Below are 17,118 nucleotides of genomic sequence, written 5' to 3'. Positions count from 1 at the left end.
CTAAACTATGAAAAGTCCACACTCAGAATAACATTTGTACTGTTTAAAAGTTGGGATCTACAGAGGGAATGCTCAGGAGGAAAATGGTGGTTACAGGACTCATCAAAGCTGTTATTTTGCTCAGATTGAATGTCAGTGACACCCATTCAGTATTTCACAACTAACTCATTTAAAAAAATATGGAAATTTTAGAATTTCCATATTGTTTTAGAATTTATGTAATAGAATTTAGAATTTCTAGAGGAAATTCTGGAGTGCACACAGCAGCATATATCACTGGGTCAGAAGGCTCAATGACAGTATGATCCACTAGGTATTTCAGTGTGCTCTTGACTTGTTGCTTCTTGATCCTATAAAAGTATGCTGTCTTTCCAAGCAGTGAATAGGATTGCTTGAACACTTTCTCATACAGCCTGAGAAACTGCTCCTGCTGCTCTGTACCTATGGCTCTCAAAGTTTTTTCCCACGATCGTGAATACTGCATTCCTCTCAATTACCTTTCATTGCTGAGATGAATTGACGTGTTCTTGAGTGGGTCAATAACAGGGACTGCTTAAAAAATAAAGTTCTTTCTGGCAAAAGGTCTATAGAAAGTTTAGAGAGAAACATCCTACCCTCATTATAACATTTTCCATTTCCTCAGCTGTTCTACTGTCACTGCCTTTGCATGATAGCTATTTTTCAAGGACAGTTCTTACAAAGAGCAATTGCTAACTTTGTTTAGTTTGTTTTCTAGAAGAACAGGTCAAGTTCAAGAACTGTATCAATATTCAAGTAGGAAATGGCAGTGGCATCCTTTACTGTGATCTCGGTTCTGGCAATAAATTGTCCAGGGAGTCAAAGAATTCAAATTTTCAAGCCTGTTGAAACATACTGATGTTTGAGCTGTAGCCACAATTTGATATAATCAAGGAGACAATATAAAAAGAGGACCAATAATCAATAAAATATTAGTGTTCCATATTCTATTTTTCTTTAACAGCATATGTTTAGATGTAGTACTTTTGGCCTGATTATTAGCCCACACATAAGGGCGAAAAACATAAATATTTTTTAAAATTAAGCTATTGAACAATAAGCTTATACCAGACCTAGATTTTTTCTTTAGGATCAAAATTTTCAAAATCCCAATGTTTAAATACAATGAAATGCTTCCAGTTTCCCCACTTCATTAACACATACCTTCATAATCCATTATGAAAGTTGTGGAGCACGTGTTGAAGTAATCGAAGATGGCATAATACAAACCATACATCGTAAACCAAAATAAGACTTCAAGCCATGCAAAAATAGCCTTGAAAAAGTTGGTCTTGAATCTAAAGTTTTGTTCAGTTCCATATCTTTCTTTCTTTACTTATTTATTTTAAATTCTGATACACTTTAAAAACAGTTTTGAGAAAAAGATTTGAAAAAAAGTGTACTTCAGAGAAAGCACTTCCAGATATCTCCGTTGGATTAGTCATAAAATAGGACACTTCCTGATTAGGAGAGTATTATGAGACACAGCAGATTGGGTAGTAATGACAACAATGGATTACATAGAACAACTGTTTAGGAAGAACATGTGCATAACATAATTCCTGTATGTTAAATGGCACTTCAAAGATTGGAGGTATTTTCCCTAATTTCCTAAGCTAAGAAAAGATAGTGCATATACACATGGGCAAATTGAAAAATAACTCGCTACATGTAGAAGTTTCTGTTCAGAATGCAGTGCATTACATTGAGCAGGATTGTACTGACAGGGTTTTCTCCCTCTCCCCCTTTCCGTCGTCTCCTAGAAATAGCTCAGCTACTGGGCCCTGCTCTGCTAATGTTTTCTGATGTCCAGAACATCCCCTAAATCCAAGTGATTCCTGGTTTGGTTCTATTCCATCCTTGCTGTAGAGCTTTCCCTGTTAGAAGCTCTCTGGGATCCTGTCTTAGAGACAGGAATTCTGTGATAGAAAGAAAGACAAGAATCTGACGTGTTTTTAGCTATTCTCTACAGAAACTCTTTCTTCTGTACTCTTCTAGGGGAATATCAGGAAAGCACGTTTGGGTGGGACCTTGGTTATGTTTTATCTTCTCCATGAAACATTAGGAGAATGTCTGAAAGAAGGGAATTGTGGCAATGCACCTGTCCACACAGGAAGGATGCACGTACTTGCAGAGACTGGATTAAAAGGAAATAAGCATATCTGCGTAGAGACTTCAGCATTTTTATACAAACGTAAATAACCTATGAAATCATATGTCTGTCATGGAGAGTAATGATTTGCACTTCCTGTTTACCCTCTTTGATCTGTTCTTTTTGCATACCTGCTCCTGACAACAGACAGAAAACAGACACCTGGGTAGCTGGCCTTTCGCTCTGATCCTCTCTGGCTGTATTTTCCACATAGATGATAATCACAAATCACTACTGAGCAAACATTATGAATCAACATTCATAACTTCAGGACCGATTATTAAAAAAAAAAAATAATGTACAACTCAAAGTGCCAAGGAAATAAATGCTCTTCCACTGATATGTTGCTTCACTATGAGCAGTCATCCTTCTGCAGGACTCTCAGGTTTTTATTTGGCAACAACATACCCAACAGAAGGAAATAATTCTGTCACTTTGTTCAACATTCGTATTGTAGTGAGGCTGCAGTAGTTGTCCTCTGTCCAGTACAAAAACAACCTGGAAACTTTCAGATCAATATCAGGTCTCTCTATCAGTGGTTCTTCTGCCTGTTTCTACGTCTGAGGCTTTTTGATATTTGTATGTCTATGTCAATTGAAAGAGCTCATACACTGCAATAGAAAACAGGGGCTGGATAGCCCAAACTTGATTCCTCACTTCCCCCTGAATAATTTCTATTTATTGCCTGTTCTTGTCCTCTGATACAAGCAGGCATATCTCGAGTAACTCCAATAAATAAAGAAGTTTTAGGACAGTGAAATCAGAATTACCTAGTTATCTGACAAAAGGTCTGCCTCTGGAGAACAAAGAAGAGTAATTGACACATTGTCGGATTACAATTCTGCACCTTGTGTCTGTCATTTTTTTTTTCTTCAAAGAGATACTTGGAAATATTATGAGAAGTCATGAAACAATATTTTTCCTGTGATATTTCATATTTTCTTACCTTAATACTGGAAAGTTAAAAGACTCTTCGGTATTGAATTGTTTCGGAACTGATTAAAGCATGAAGAATTAGGCCTACAGATTGGTTTCTACCTACAAATAATTTGTTGTTCATTTTAAGACCTTGAAAAGCAAGAGGCTCAGTCTGTTCTGCAAGACTACTTGCATTTTTTAGCTTATTAATACCCTTAAAATGTTCATTTTCTCTGTTGTAGTGCACTTCAGTCTGTACCTTGCTCTGTCTGTCCAAACACGTCCATGATCCCACTGTTCATAACATGCATATGACCTGACATTCTCACAATCCTTTCTGGTTTATTGCTTAGTGACATTTTCCTGGGTAAAGCAATATTTTCAATTTTACACATAAGGAACAGACAGAGCAGGTAGATTAAAGTATTTACCCAAGGCTATGAAGGAAGTCTGACAGAGCCAGAACCTGACTCCAAGTATCTGGAGTTGCAGCCTGGTCACTAGACAGCAGTCTTCTGCTTGCAGCATCTTCGTCTGTATTCCAACGATGGGTGAAACAGTCATTTTCCCTATGGGAGCTAAATTTCAATATCTTTTATGGTGCTACACAAAGATAATAATTCTATTATTGGTACTGGGTACTGGCCAAAATCATTATGGGATTCTTCAGCAAGACATTATATTTTTTCTTTCCCTTTCTGTATTCCTGATTGTTTTTAATTGGCTCGTTTTGATTTGTCATAGTTGTCAGAAATCATAATTTTGTATAAAAGCTGAAAATCATTGGAAACAGTTTGATCAAACAAACTAGAAATTTGAGAGAAGAATAACTGGATGTAGAGTACATACTGTAATAAAACATTAGATTTATATAAATACTGAAAGCTAAGTTTAACTCAGTTTTCCTTCTAAAACAGGGAGCTTGTTACTGCAGAGGCTATTTTAAAAGAATGTAACTTTAAACAGTATAGTACAGTATAACTAAATATATCACCACACTATTTAAAGTAGCTACAGTAAAAATAACTCTTGTCCTAAGGCTCTTGCACTATTATCCAGAAGTGCCTGAACTCAGGCAGGGTGTCTCAGCTAACTTTAGGAACAAAAAGGATGTTGCATTGTTAGCTTTATTTTTGGTAGTGTGTTATTTTTGGTAGAAGCCATTTTCTAAGAGGAATACTGTAGCTTTCTGTCAGTCAGGCATAGGATTTAATCAGCTGGGCAAAGAAATTATATCCCCCTGGCAGGTTTTACCAGGAAAAGTTGTTCCCATTAGCTTCCCCTGGCTTTCTGGGAGCAGAAACTTGCACTGGCAGCAAGGAACATGAGTTTATAACCTGGAAAACATGTGCTCTTGGCCATTGGATTGTGTCTGAGCAACTGTAGGAGAAATTACTGGTGTACTAAACCACAGCTGAGAACATACGTGTGCCACCCTGGAGAGTTTTGATACAGAACAAAGGTGAGCGAGTTCATGAAGTCCACTAGGAATTTGGGTCTACATAGACACTATCCAGACAGCTCTGGGTAACTGTGGAAACTCTATTTGCTACCTCTTCTTTAAATATGTTGATTATGTACACAACGCTAATCCATCTACGGACAGACATGTACAAGCTCTATTGAAAATCATTGGATTATACTGAGGCCAGACATCCTCCTTTCAACTACTTCCTTATCCCTGCTCTGAAGTGCAGAGCCTGGGAGATATTAATGACATGGAATTGAATTTTTCTAGGCTTTAAAAATATTAAAAACATTTAAGAAATGTTAGTTGTTACTTACAGCTTATCTCAAATATTAAAATTGAAAACAGAAGTTTATTACTCAGCTGGGAAGGGCAACAGCACTAAAATGAGAGCTCACAGAGGAATCAAGAATCTGTTCCCAGGTGGATATTATCTAAAGCAAGGTAATGCTGAACTTTGATACTGATTTGTTTTTATAATAATTATGGACAGATTCTGGTCTCAGTAGCGGATTCTTCTGGATATGCAGTAGTGTAAGAATTCAGGATTTGGCCCTGCAAGGATAATACTCATTTCAAATGCAGATTAAAATGCTTTTAAGTCTAGATAATATCAGATACAGAATAACATTTTAATGAATTTACTCAAGCTCTGGGTGTTCAGTGCTCCTTGCAACATTCTGCTCACATGTCACTTGTCCTCTAATGTCATTTATGGATCTAGTCTCCTTTTCCCACCAGATGCCATTTTCCCTCTGCATTCAGACTTTGCTATGATGCAATTGACTTTACTCTCACAAAAGGGAATGGTGATGTGGAAGAGGGAATCAAGCTCGAGACGAGTTCTTCTCTTTATGGAAAATGTAAACAGGAAAGGAAGGGAAGACAAAGCTTGGGAACAGTCCTTTTACAACTACACAGTATGAAGGGCCGCTATGTATTGCTATTATGACCAGTGACTCTTCATAGGCCTCTTGGTAATTTGTAGAGACACTGGTGCACTGCTTGGACTGACTTATGGGACTCTGAGAACTAAATCCTAAATCCCCAAATACGTGGCTCACCCAGGGGAATTTGGCCACTCTTGTATGTTTTGTTCAAAATTCTGTCCCTGCCTCTTCCACTTCCAGCTCTCCATGGTTCAGATCTAGGATGTAATGTCTGCAACTCCTACTGACTCAACAGAACTGTGTGTGTAGTCAGTCACATCTGCTAACAACTGTGTCAAAACAGTTTTTATTGCTTTTTACTCCTGTTAGCTTTGCAGAGACAATACAGCTGAATTGCAAGGCTGGTGTGTTATTAACAGCTCATTTGCTGAGTTCCCCACAGAGAATCTTCTCTGCTAGTACTGTGTGAGCCAAAAGTGAACCCTCTCTGATTCCCTGGTCTGGGGCTGGAGGTAAAGCTGCTGGGCAAGGAGGGGATTCTCTTACACTTTGCTGTAGATGTGAACTGGAGTCATGACTGTGAGCTTTTACTGTGCTGTGCTTCAGAGAACTGATAGGCTTTAAAGATGCCCAACATAAATAGAGAAGGAAATCCCAGGTGTAATTCAAGTCGTACTGAATTAATGAGGCCTAACTTTTGCTGCTGTTTCTCGTGTTTTCATGAGAAGATTGTGGGCTTGTACTGCAGTCATGTACATGCAGCAGACCTGGTGTTTCTCCCATTATGATGTATTTTTCAGCTGAACATGCCATACACATCTATTTTAGGTACAGGTGTAATTTAGCTGCTTTCTCATAGTCATTAGCTTTTACTAAGATTGCTAATGTGCTGCTAAGACAAAGTCAAACTGCTAAAAGCATGTAGTTGTGCTTATCACTGAGCAGAAGTGCACTGCTTGGGATTTTTTCAGGCCGACCTCTAAACTTAAAACTGCTGAGTGCTTGCTAGGCCTAACAAACATCCCTGCTGTAATACATGCAACTAAAGAAAGGAAAAAAAATAAAAATAAAACAAACAAACAAACAAACAAACAAACAAAACCTATGTTTTCAAACATCAGGGATTTTGCTATTGCAAGAATTGCTCGTGTGTCTTGTCTTGGTTGTAACTAGAGATTGGAAGACGTGTAAGCATCTAAAGGCAGATGATGAACTCGGCGAGTGGGCAGAGCAATGGCAAGCAAGACCTGGTACCGCAGTGCTGGAGAAGCAGGCAGGCTTCAGCCAGGAGGGCAGGCAGCACGTGAGGCCAGGAGGAGCAGCTAATGCTGCAGGGCCAGCAACAGCTTCGGTAAGTAAGGCCTTGTTGGGGCACTGGACATGCCGAATGCAAACTCAAACGGGAGTGTTAGCAGAGAAAATTGGAAACAGCCAGATGGCTGCGCCTGGATGCTAGGGAGGCAGACTATAAACAACTACAGCACTACTTTGGGAGAGGCATTGCATCTCACTGACTTAGTCTTCTTGCTGTCCTTTTCTCCCATTCAGCAAATTAACAGTTTATTAAGAAAGCTGATGTTTTTGCTGTGGAAAAATTAGGCCTTAAAGCAGCAGACAGTTTAGTTTATTTCTGCCAGCTTCGGGGTGTGGAATCAAGCTGGCATTTTATAACTGGCCACTGACGTTTAAACCTGGCATGGCTGATATCAAAGACTGTCAAAAAATGTTGCAGAATATTGAGTATTAATTCAGAGCATCTGTCCTGAGTGATGAAGATATTTCAAAGTAGGTTCTTTTGTCTGCGATTGGAAAGAATATGTTGTTTAAGTGCATATCCACTTCTTTTCCTTTTATTAGTGGGATAGATTGACAAATGAGGCAAGACAGTGGCAGCAGAACCCATGCCAGACTTATCCTCACAGTATTTGCACGGGGAGGTGGATATGACACTGCAGAACTCCCGAGTGTGGCCCTGGGCCTGTCCATATTACAGCTGTGTTCATATTGCTGTAATTCTACATGTATGTAGGAAAAAAAAAAGATGTTCACCTGACACAAAATGGAGTGATGGTGGCATTGCTTGTTTGAAGCATTGCCAACAAAGAAAAAAAGTCTCAGAACAGAACAACGGCTAGTTATAAAGTATTGTAACAATCAAACAACAAGAGCAGAAAAAATGTTTAGAGGAGACATATGGCTTAACATGCTGGCCCATTTTTGGTTGATCTTATTCCAATCCTTCTGCTCACTCAACATAACCTCTCTCCCAGTCCCTCCCCATTCCATAAACCCATCTGCCTTCATCTGTTAATTCAGCCCTCTGTTACTGTGGAGCCGTTTATCAGCCAAGTGACCGTGGCCGATGAACTCTTCTGTTCCCTCCAACGTAGTTAAAACAGGCCTGCTACTCAGTGGTGGGCCAGTGCTGAGATAAACGTAAATTGCTAATGATTTGTTTGGGAATCTTTGGTGAGAGAGAGGCCAGAACAACTGAGTATTTGGCATCTTCAAAAATTTTCCAGGGGCTGGATGCAGGCAGCAGTGGCAATCTCATCTTCACCACCCTACTGAGTATGCAACAGTTTTGGCTTGGTGTGTTCTTCCTGCTCATCCTGCTCTTGATCCTGTTCCTGTTCAGTCTGGGAGAGGTATCTTGAGGAGTCTGAACTGATCTAACAGGGTTAATTGCCCTGTAAAGCAGTCATCTCACTATTTCCCTTCTTGCTGTCCAAGTGATTTCACCTCTCTCTCTAGTGTATCACTGGGAGGTGTTGGTTTGACCCCAGTTCTGCTCAGTAGAAAATTAACCCAGCAAGAACAGAGGGTGACTCTGCTGGATTAATGAGCTCAACTCAATTACCAAAGGACCAGGTGAATACCTGGGCTAGCTTGGAGGAAAGGGTGGGATCACAAGATCAGGAATCAGCTGCAGAGCAAAACCACAAACATTCCCTTTCAGCAAGAATTCATTCACCTTTTGAACACTTATCTTCAGAACCTCCTCAGAATCTTCAAGAGCAGAAAGGCCTCCCGTTGGCCCTCTTCTAGCCCAGCATTAAAGCATGTCTGTAAGCACAGGAGTAGTTGTCTGGTCAGTAATACAGAAGTGCTGTCAGTGTGAAAGATTAACTTGGCCACTCCTTATCAGAAATTAATCCTCTTCTGAACACCTTCCAAAACAGCTACTGTAACTAGAGATATTTTCTCACTTTGCCCCTTCCAGAAGAAATCATCAGCTGAAATTAAAGGTAAGTGTATGTTAAGCCAAATCAGTCTGGTGTTGGTGCTCTGACTCTTTGGGGTCCGTTTTTCTGGATTCATTGTTGCAGCGATGCTGTAGACCCCTGATTTTTCTCATAGACATGACCACTATCTTTCTCTTTCAGACGAGGTTACTAAGAAAGTAAAACTTATAATTACTTTGTATGAGCATTTGACTCCATGCACACCATGAACTGGTTGAGACCTCTCATACATGCTAGATGGGGGAGTCTCAAACATATCAAGTTCTTTTAGGTGTCGTGAAAGATAGCTAGGAAGAGGGGAGGGACTCGCAGTCCGTACTGTCCTGGTGTGTAAAACAAAGCCTCAGTATGATGTCCTTTTCTGGACATCAAAGAAGCTACTGAGGTGCTGATCTAAATCATTTCATTGCTGACAGAACAACCTGTTGGGATACAGGTTCAGCCTTTGCATTACTATTGAATGTGTTTTATGAATTAGGTTGTTTTTGTTGGTGGTGTTTTGTTTTGTTTTAAGTAGATACATATCAAAAAATACTTGGTTTCTAACTAGGATTATTTATGGGCTTTATGCAGGAAGGAATATGTAATATGTTTGCCCATGTAGAATAATGCTTGGCAATCACTGCGCATCTTTTCTGCTAAGGATGCTAATATTTAACCTCCTTCTACTGTGAAGCTGGTTAGCATTTCTCCTGGAAGAGAATCCAGGTGGAAGAAAATGAACTTAACAGGGAGGACTGTCAAACCAGTGTATATCTACATATAAAACAATTAGGTGAAATGGCAAAAATTAGGCCACGCAAGTGATTGGAGCCGAAGGGCTAGAATTCTTTTGGTCAAGCTGGGTGAATGCTCAAGTAATTCTGTACCCAGTCAAAGAAGATCATCTGGACACCCAGGGTGAAACAAGGATGGAGTTCAGGCTGTTGCATAACATCATACCCCTCCTGGCATGGAGGACTTTTGGTAGCTATAAGGGTTGCAGTCCTGCTGGAGCAGGAATAACTCTTGGCCTGTCCCAGGTAATTCCCCAGCAATTATAATCCTTGGTGATCTTTTACGAGAAAGTCTGTCATGGTCTTTCTGAAATGTTCAGATCTGGGCTGCCAGGAAGAATATAGCATGTAAGAAAAAGGCAAGTTGTGCCCGAGAGCTGTTTAAAGAAAGCACTCTGTTGACACAGCCTCAAGAACTAGCACCTACATCTTAGACAAGTACCTACTGCTATGCATAAGCACAGCGTTCAGCTGAGATATGAGCAATCCCATCTGTGTAAGGCAAAATGTAGTAAGAGATATTAGACAGCATTAGCTCAGTGTGTTTTATAGACACTCTGTGTGTGTCAAAATCAGTAATGGAGTACTGAGTTCCTACAAAGCAAGTAATCCATAACAAGAAGTCGTGTGAGCGAGGTATGAGGATATCATGTGGTCATAAACGGGTCCAGCATCTAGAAATGCTGTGCTGTATCATCTGAGCAGCAGTCTCTGCCAATGAAAAACAATCTTTGTCCAACAGAATTTAATCAATACTAACTAGTTGTAGCAAAGAAGTACTTATGTGACATCTGGCTCAGTTGGAGATGAACCCAGCATAAAAACTTAATCTGAGTAAAGAGTAAAACCTGAACTGCTAAATGGCAGCCATCTACTAGTTTTGCTGAGGTGGTGAATTTTGATTTCTCAGTTTTGCTCTTCTTATGTATACAGTGGTCACCAAGAATCAGTGGCAGGATAATGGCTATGCTCCTATGTTTAATGGATGAAAAGGGCAATGTAAAGCTTAAGTAGCTTGAAGTTAGTTTTTATGCAGCTTTAAGGCAGGATCATGCTTAGTAAAGGCTGATTAGATCATTTCTTCTTTCAGAAAAACTCTCTTTGTGGAAGTTTGGTCTAGTTTTGCACCTGGCCCTCTCCAAATACAAGAAATGAGTAAGCCCTACAAGTGCTTTACTCAGACCTTCCATCATGACCCAGATCAGCTCAAGTCAAGAGTCTTGCAGGGAAGAATGCCGGCCATTTTTTATTGACTGTAATGTGACAACCTCTGTATTCGTCTGTTTTTCCAGATGTAGGTGTACCTGACATTTGCTAGGAATAACTAAAATTTATGTTTATCACTTCTTTGATCAAAGCCTTTTAGAATAACTGTGAACTGTCTGTTCAAAATACAAGGCTATAGTAAGAACTTCCTCTGACATATACCATGCACGAATGAGACACAAGAATGACAGATCTTGGAAGTGCAATGGAATTCATCCTGTGAGAACTCAAGAGTGTGTGTATACATCCCTCAGAAATATTTGGTAGGGAAAGATAGAGTTGTTTCATCTTTTTCTCTTCCTGCCTCTCCTAAACCAAATTTCTTTCTTGACCCTATTTCTTGCTTTTGCGGGACCACTCTAGCTGCCAAAATTCTGCTACTTCCAGGCAAAACACAGACATATGACTCAGTCGCATTGGCTTCCCAAAATCATCTTCACCTTACATTGTCAGCAAGTATATTTAGCTTAAGGCTGAAAAGATGCTGGAAGTTGTCACCACGCCTGTGGGACAGCACAACCTGCTATTTCGTTTCATTTATGGGAGCTTGGGGAATGTGTGATAGGTAGGCATACAAAATTCAGAGGTTTGTTTATAATATAGATAAGCATCTGAAGTGCCAAAGTTGATTTTAATTTTAAAGGTCCTTATGCATTATGCAGCTCTTCTCCTTTTCAGTAAAATGCAAAGTTACAATGGAAACCACTTTATTCCAATGTGTTACTTCTTTTGAGGAATACAAGAGCAAAATGTCCTCTTTAAAGCCAGAATCATTTGCTGACTTGTTTGCCACAGAACCACATCCATCTTCTGCTCATGATTTGAATGTGAATCTACAGGAGGTGGGTATACAGTTTGCCTCTTGATCTTAATTTTTATCTCCCCTGTTTTATTTAGATTCCAACAAGGGGCAATCTAAAACTGCTGCTTCCATAGGAGATTCAGGATGTTATTTTCAGTCTGAAAGGAAAGCAGAGGTGGTAGCTGGTCAAGAGGAAAGCACGTGTGTGGTGTTCTTAAGGGGGCTCCTGTCCCAAGGCCCATGGAACATGGCGAAGTCTTGTTGTGTGTCTTCAAGTCCCACAGTCCTGAAATGCTGTGCAAATGTATTTTTGTTTTGTTTTGTTTTCTGGCTCTCCTTCTCTCACACAGGTTGAGCTGCCTCTGCAAGTCAGAATTGGCCAGGTTTTTTTAGTTCTTGTATGTAGGTTGTTTTTTAGGGTCATGTTCATTTATTGCTTTTTTTCCCCAACTTTAGCAAAATTAATGTCTTTGATGAGCATTTCTGAGAAGAGAAGGATAGGTGGTGTGGTGGTACACCTGCAACCCAAGTGTGCAGAAGGAGCTGAGGAAAAACTCAGAGGAGACGCTGAGCCAAGAGTGAGGAGGTCTGGATCAGTTCTCCGCTCCTTTCTGTCGACCTGCAATGTGATATTTTGGCAAACTATTTCACCTTTTTGTGCCTCTGATTTCATCTGTAATTTTTGTTTTACTCCTTCTCACTTGGACTTTTGAGTGCAAAGGCAAAAACACGCGCCTACCGTGAGCAGTCTGTGTCATGTCTGGATTGAGGCCTCCTGTAGGACTGCTGGGTGGCTTCTCTGGGTGAAGGGAGGTGCTGCACTTGCGCTTGAACACTGAATTTCGCAAACACCTGCAGAAAACTTTTTGCACACAGGTCTGTCCTGAAATGCATGTTGATTTATGCAAGTGGCCCAGTATGTCTTTTGGTCTGCCTTGATCCTGTGGGAGAGCTGGGGGGCTTTGTAATGGATCCTTTTCTTCTCACTCCGACTGTCCAGTGAACCAACCCACTGGTCTTGTGCAGGTAATTCTGATCAGGAAGTGTATGTCTTGTACCAATGTAATAGATACTAAGCCATTCTCCTTCCCAATTCATATATATATTATTTTTACAGTGAGTTTTCTGCTGATACCAGCCTCTAATTTTTCTTTTTTCTCCTCAAGAAGGAAGATGAGATGATCAAGTGGAAATTAGAGGCCACTGCATGTCTGAAAATATTTTATCTCAAAGCATGCTGAATGATTAGAAAATTAGAGGTAAAATATTTCTCGGGCTAATACTGAGAGCAGTAAATCTGTATTTCCAAAGAAATTTGCGTGAGCAGGGTGTACGAGAGTGGCTTTAGAAATAAACTTAGCTCCAGCTATGCTATGTTACTGGGAACGTGTGTTTATTTTTTGTCTATGTCTTTGCTTCAGGATGCAGCTTAAAATATAGAATTTACTTTTATTATTATTATTATTACTTTGGGTGGGCGGGGGATGAGGGGGGAGATCCACTCCAGCTGTATGGTTACAAAACGCCGTTTCTATCTTAAAAACGTTTGCAAAAATAAATATATAAATGAATGAATGAATTAATGAGGGGCTACGCAGAACTTCGCAGGGCTGTTGCTGCTCCCCTGCAGCTGGCAGGGGGCTGGCTGCGGGTAGGAGCGGGCAGCACGGCGCAGCCGGCAGGGCAGGCAGCGGCAGCTCAGGTTTGAAACTCCCTCTCCTCGCAGGGCTGCGGCTTTTCTTTGTCCGGGGGTGCCGCCGAGCAGCCAAACAAACGCCGGCCGGGACGCGGGGCTGGAGGCAGGTGGGTGCGTGAGGCTCCATCGGCCCCTCGGCTCCGGAGAGCCCCGGGCTCCGGGCGGCCTCGGCCCGCTGCGAGGGGCCGGGGGTGGCTCCGTGAGGCCGGGCCCGGGTGGGAGGAGGCTGGCGGCGGGAGGAGGAGGAGGAGGAGGAGGAGGAGGAGGAAGAGGGAGCGGCGGCGTTGCGGGCGTTGCAGCCGGTGCCGGACTATGGTGCGCCTCGGCCGGGGCTGACAGGCGGGCGGCCCCCGGCGCACGGGCGGCGAGAGCTGCCGGGGGAGCATGAGCTGCGCCCAGGCCGGCATCCTCCAGGTAAGGCACCGGGGGCACCCCCAGCCTGCCTGGGGGGCACCCCCAGCCCTCCGCGGCTACCCTCAGCCTTCCCCCGGCGCACGCTCAGCCTCCCCCAGGTACCCCCATCCTCCTCCCGGTTACCCTCAGCATTCCCCGGGTACCTCCATCCTTCCTCGGTGCACCCCCACCCTTCCCCGGGTACCTCCATCCTTCCCCAGCACACCTCCATCCATCCCCTGGGTACCCCCATCCCTTCCCCAGGCACCTCCATCCATCCCCTGGGTACCCCCATCCTTCCCCAGCCCACCCCATCCTTTCCCCTGGGTACCCCCATCCCTCCCCGGGCCCCCCGTGTCCTGCGCCCCGCTCCCCTTTGTGGCCGGGGGGCGATGTGGGTGTCGTTCCCGGCGGAGCACGGGGGCTGGCGGCCAGGCTGCGACGAGCCCAGGCAGCGGCGTGGAGCCCACCGGCACCCGGCAGCGCCTGGGGATGGGGATGCCCACCGCCGCCCAGGAGTCCCGTGCTCAATTCCCCGTGCTCGTGGCTCCGGATGGTAAAAGGAGAAAATCCTCCCCCGCACCCCCCTGGTTTGGTTCTTGGCTCCTTGACAATGCAGCAAAATTTGAGCGCAAACTGTCCTTTTTTTTTTTTTTTTTTTTTTTTTTCTCCCACCCCCCCTGCTGTTGCTGTGGGCTAACCTTATGATTTGGTATTTTGGCTATTATCCTGCGTTATTATGTAACCGTGTTTTTCACCGGCAATTAAATAAAATTACTTATTATAAGTCTGCTAAGAATATTGCCCTAGCCTGTAGCATTGTCAAATACTGATTTTCTCATTTCGTAGCCTTCACAGATAATGGGTTTGTACTGACACAGGCACATACAATTGGTTTTGTTGTCTCTTTGCATCGTTTCCCATGTGTGTTTTTTTTATAGTTGCAGAAGAAATTACTTGGCCTGGGTTTTGATTTTTGCATTCTGCTGTTTGGAGCTGCAGTAGTGCCTTTTTTTTTTTTTTTTTTTTTTTTTTATGCTGCACTCAGCAGAAGTGCATAGTGAGACTGTACAACAGTCGCCCGGGCTGCGCTCCTCTCCGCGTATCTAAGAGCACTGCTGGCTTGGTTTGGGGGGCACCTGGCCCTTCTGGACGTGGCAGCAATTAGGGGCACGGTGCTGCCGTGCCAGGGATGTCACATAGCAGGTGGTCAGCTGCGCCTCGCTGATTAGCGCTCGTGCTAGGATTGCAGTTATTACAGTAATTCATTTTAGCTTGGGGGATTCATTTTGAAAATTTGGATTTTCCACTAAGAAGGGATTACGGTTTCTCTGCGTAGTACGTGTGTTTTGTGGAGAAGCGGAGTGCTGTCTGTAGCCTGGCTGCTCTCTCCACCTCCCTTCTGCCTCTGACATGCACACCCCTTTGGGTGGCTCAGGTGCGAGGTTGATTTTCCTGCTGGAACCAGGAGTGGATGTAAAAAGCAGTGTGCTTAGTCAACGCAGCGCTCACCCTGGCAATGCAGTCGCAGTCTAGCACAGGGAGAAGGAATATCTGTCCCTTGGGAAGCAATGCTCGTGCAATTTACTTGGTCGTTAGCAGGGTGAGCAGGGAGCTGGCTCAGAACAAAGAGTGGCTGGTGAGGAGCGAGCAGCGTGCGTGTCGGTGGCGGGTGGCATCTCGTGTCCCTCGTGTGATGCGTACGCTACTGTGCAGCTGACTTAATGTGTCCCGAGCTCCGGACTCCTAACCTTTTTAGTATCAATCAGCTCTTTCTCGTAAGCTGGCTCGTTTGAAACCAGAGTGGGCCAGAGCATGAACTGATGCACTCAGTGACTTTATCGGGAGCTATAAATATCCGAATGTGGCAGTGATTTGAAAGCAAGCCGTCCGCTCAGATCCAGAACATCCTAAATAATGGATCCGCAATCTGTGTGCTCTGTGTTTTAAACGTGTGCTAATAAACAACGTGGTGTTTATTGTATTCCAATAAGGAACTGGCTAAGGGTTGTTAGTAAACAAAGCAGCGCATCTCCCCGGGGGTTGTGTTTCAGACACGTGGTACTCGATCTGGCGTGCTCTGTGCTCACGAGGTGATCCCTGCGATGAAGCTTCATGGAGCTCTGCACGTGCTGCGCCTGACGCTAGGCAGTGTTCATTCATGACAGTGCCAAAGCCTTCTCCTCGCCTCCTTTTGAGAACAGTCTTCGTAGGAACAATGAGATTGCTGGAATAAGTGGGGTGAGCGGGATTTGGCTGATTAGCTACTTTCTGAAGTCCTCTGAAAGGTGTGGTTGTGGCAGAGTGGGAGGGACTCAATTGGGAGGGTGATAGTACTGAATGGCCAGCGTCAGGCCAGGGCCCGATCGGATGAGGGGTTGTGCCACCCATTCTTTGAAGTTGTTGGAAATCTCAGTCTTGGGGATGCAGGCATTAGGGTTGCCCCTGTGGTTCCTGCTCTGGTTAAAGCTACTTTTAGAAAAAATAAAATCCCACGATACAACCTCCTAATTTCTCCCACCTGTCAGTGATATTGCTGAGTTCAAAAAGAAGGGACTTTAGTAATTAAAAAAACAAAAACAAAAACAAAAACAAAAAACACAAAAACACTCCAAAATATCTTAGTTTGTGACGATGACTTTGCCAGAGAATCCAATTTGTCTTTTCAATGGCTTTCCTTCTGTTCTTCTGAAGGCTCCCTCTGACCCAAAGTCTTACCTACTCCCGAATTTAGGGTTATTCATGGGACTGATGTTAGTGCACAGAGGTTGTAGTCTTTGCAGACCCCTGTAGACAGGGCAGAGAACTCAACCCTCACACAAGTGCTCTGGTTTGCTCTCCCTTTTTTCTGAAGAGGGGCTGCTAGCCAGCTGAGCCCAAAGCATGCCTTTGTGTACCCACAACAGTAGTTTTGGGGCATACAAACATAAGAGTGGCTTCCACGAGCTGAGCTGATTGCATCTCCTGCTGTCGCAGCTTTCCAGCCTGTGTATCAAGGAGGCATCCATGCACGGGGAGTCCCCAGTGCCAGGTCTGCTCCTGGGCCTCTGGTGGCTATGGAATTGCTGCCGGTGTCCCCATGGGGCTGGCAGGAGTGGCAGGAGGAGGGTCCCACTCCCACCTGTCCCTGCCTGCCTATGAGCACGCAAAGAAGTTGCACCGCCTCCTTTTCTTCAGGACGTCTGCTGTTTGTTTATGCTCAGCAGCGCTCTCGGTTTTGGCAATAAAGAGATGACTCAGTTTTGCTTCTGTTTAAGACTTCTTTTTTTTTTTTTTTTTTTTTTTTTTTTAAATCCGTTTCTCTTGTGAGGTTCCTTGTGCTGTTGTAATTCTGCAATGGCTGAGTGGCAAACGCTGCGGGAGTTCAGTTTTGTTCCTCAGGAATAAATCTCAGATTTGATGAGCGGTAATTCTAATGAGGTCTTGAACCAAATTTTACATATTTCTGCATTTGTCCGAAGAAGCAAACAAATATTTTGGTCTCTCTTATGCTT

The 17,118-nt window shown here is 43.2% G+C and overlaps 1 protein-coding gene across 15 annotated transcripts in view; it reads left to right on the top strand.

The window, feature by feature from the left end:
- The first annotated feature begins 13,192 nt into the window (after positions 1 to 13,192).
- Positions 13,193 to 17,118, top strand: part of HECW1 (HECT, C2 and WW domain containing E3 ubiquitin protein ligase 1) — a 255,444-nt gene continuing 251,518 nt past the window's right edge. For 4 of the 15 annotated variants that reach the window (XM_068674885.1, XM_068674875.1, XM_068674878.1 and 1 more), the window contains exon 1: positions 13,462 to 13,645. In XM_068674885.1, the coding sequence (XP_068530986.1) occupies positions 13,616 to 13,645 (30 nt within the window). In that variant the 5' untranslated portion in view covers positions 13,462 to 13,615. Of the gene's footprint in view, positions 13,339 to 13,454; positions 13,646 to 17,118 lie in introns of those variants that run through there. The other 11 variants (XR_011094036.1, XR_011094037.1, XR_011094038.1 and 8 more) reach the window with 6 other exon arrangements.

The sequence above is a fragment of the Anas acuta genome, chromosome 2 (genome assembly GCF_963932015.1).
Source record: "Anas acuta chromosome 2, bAnaAcu1.1, whole genome shotgun sequence".
NCBI classification, from domain to species: Eukaryota; Metazoa; Chordata; class Aves; order Anseriformes; family Anatidae; genus Anas; species Anas acuta.
The sequence above is the reverse complement of the archived record's forward strand: the minus strand, read 5'-3'. Positions and strand labels throughout refer to the sequence as shown.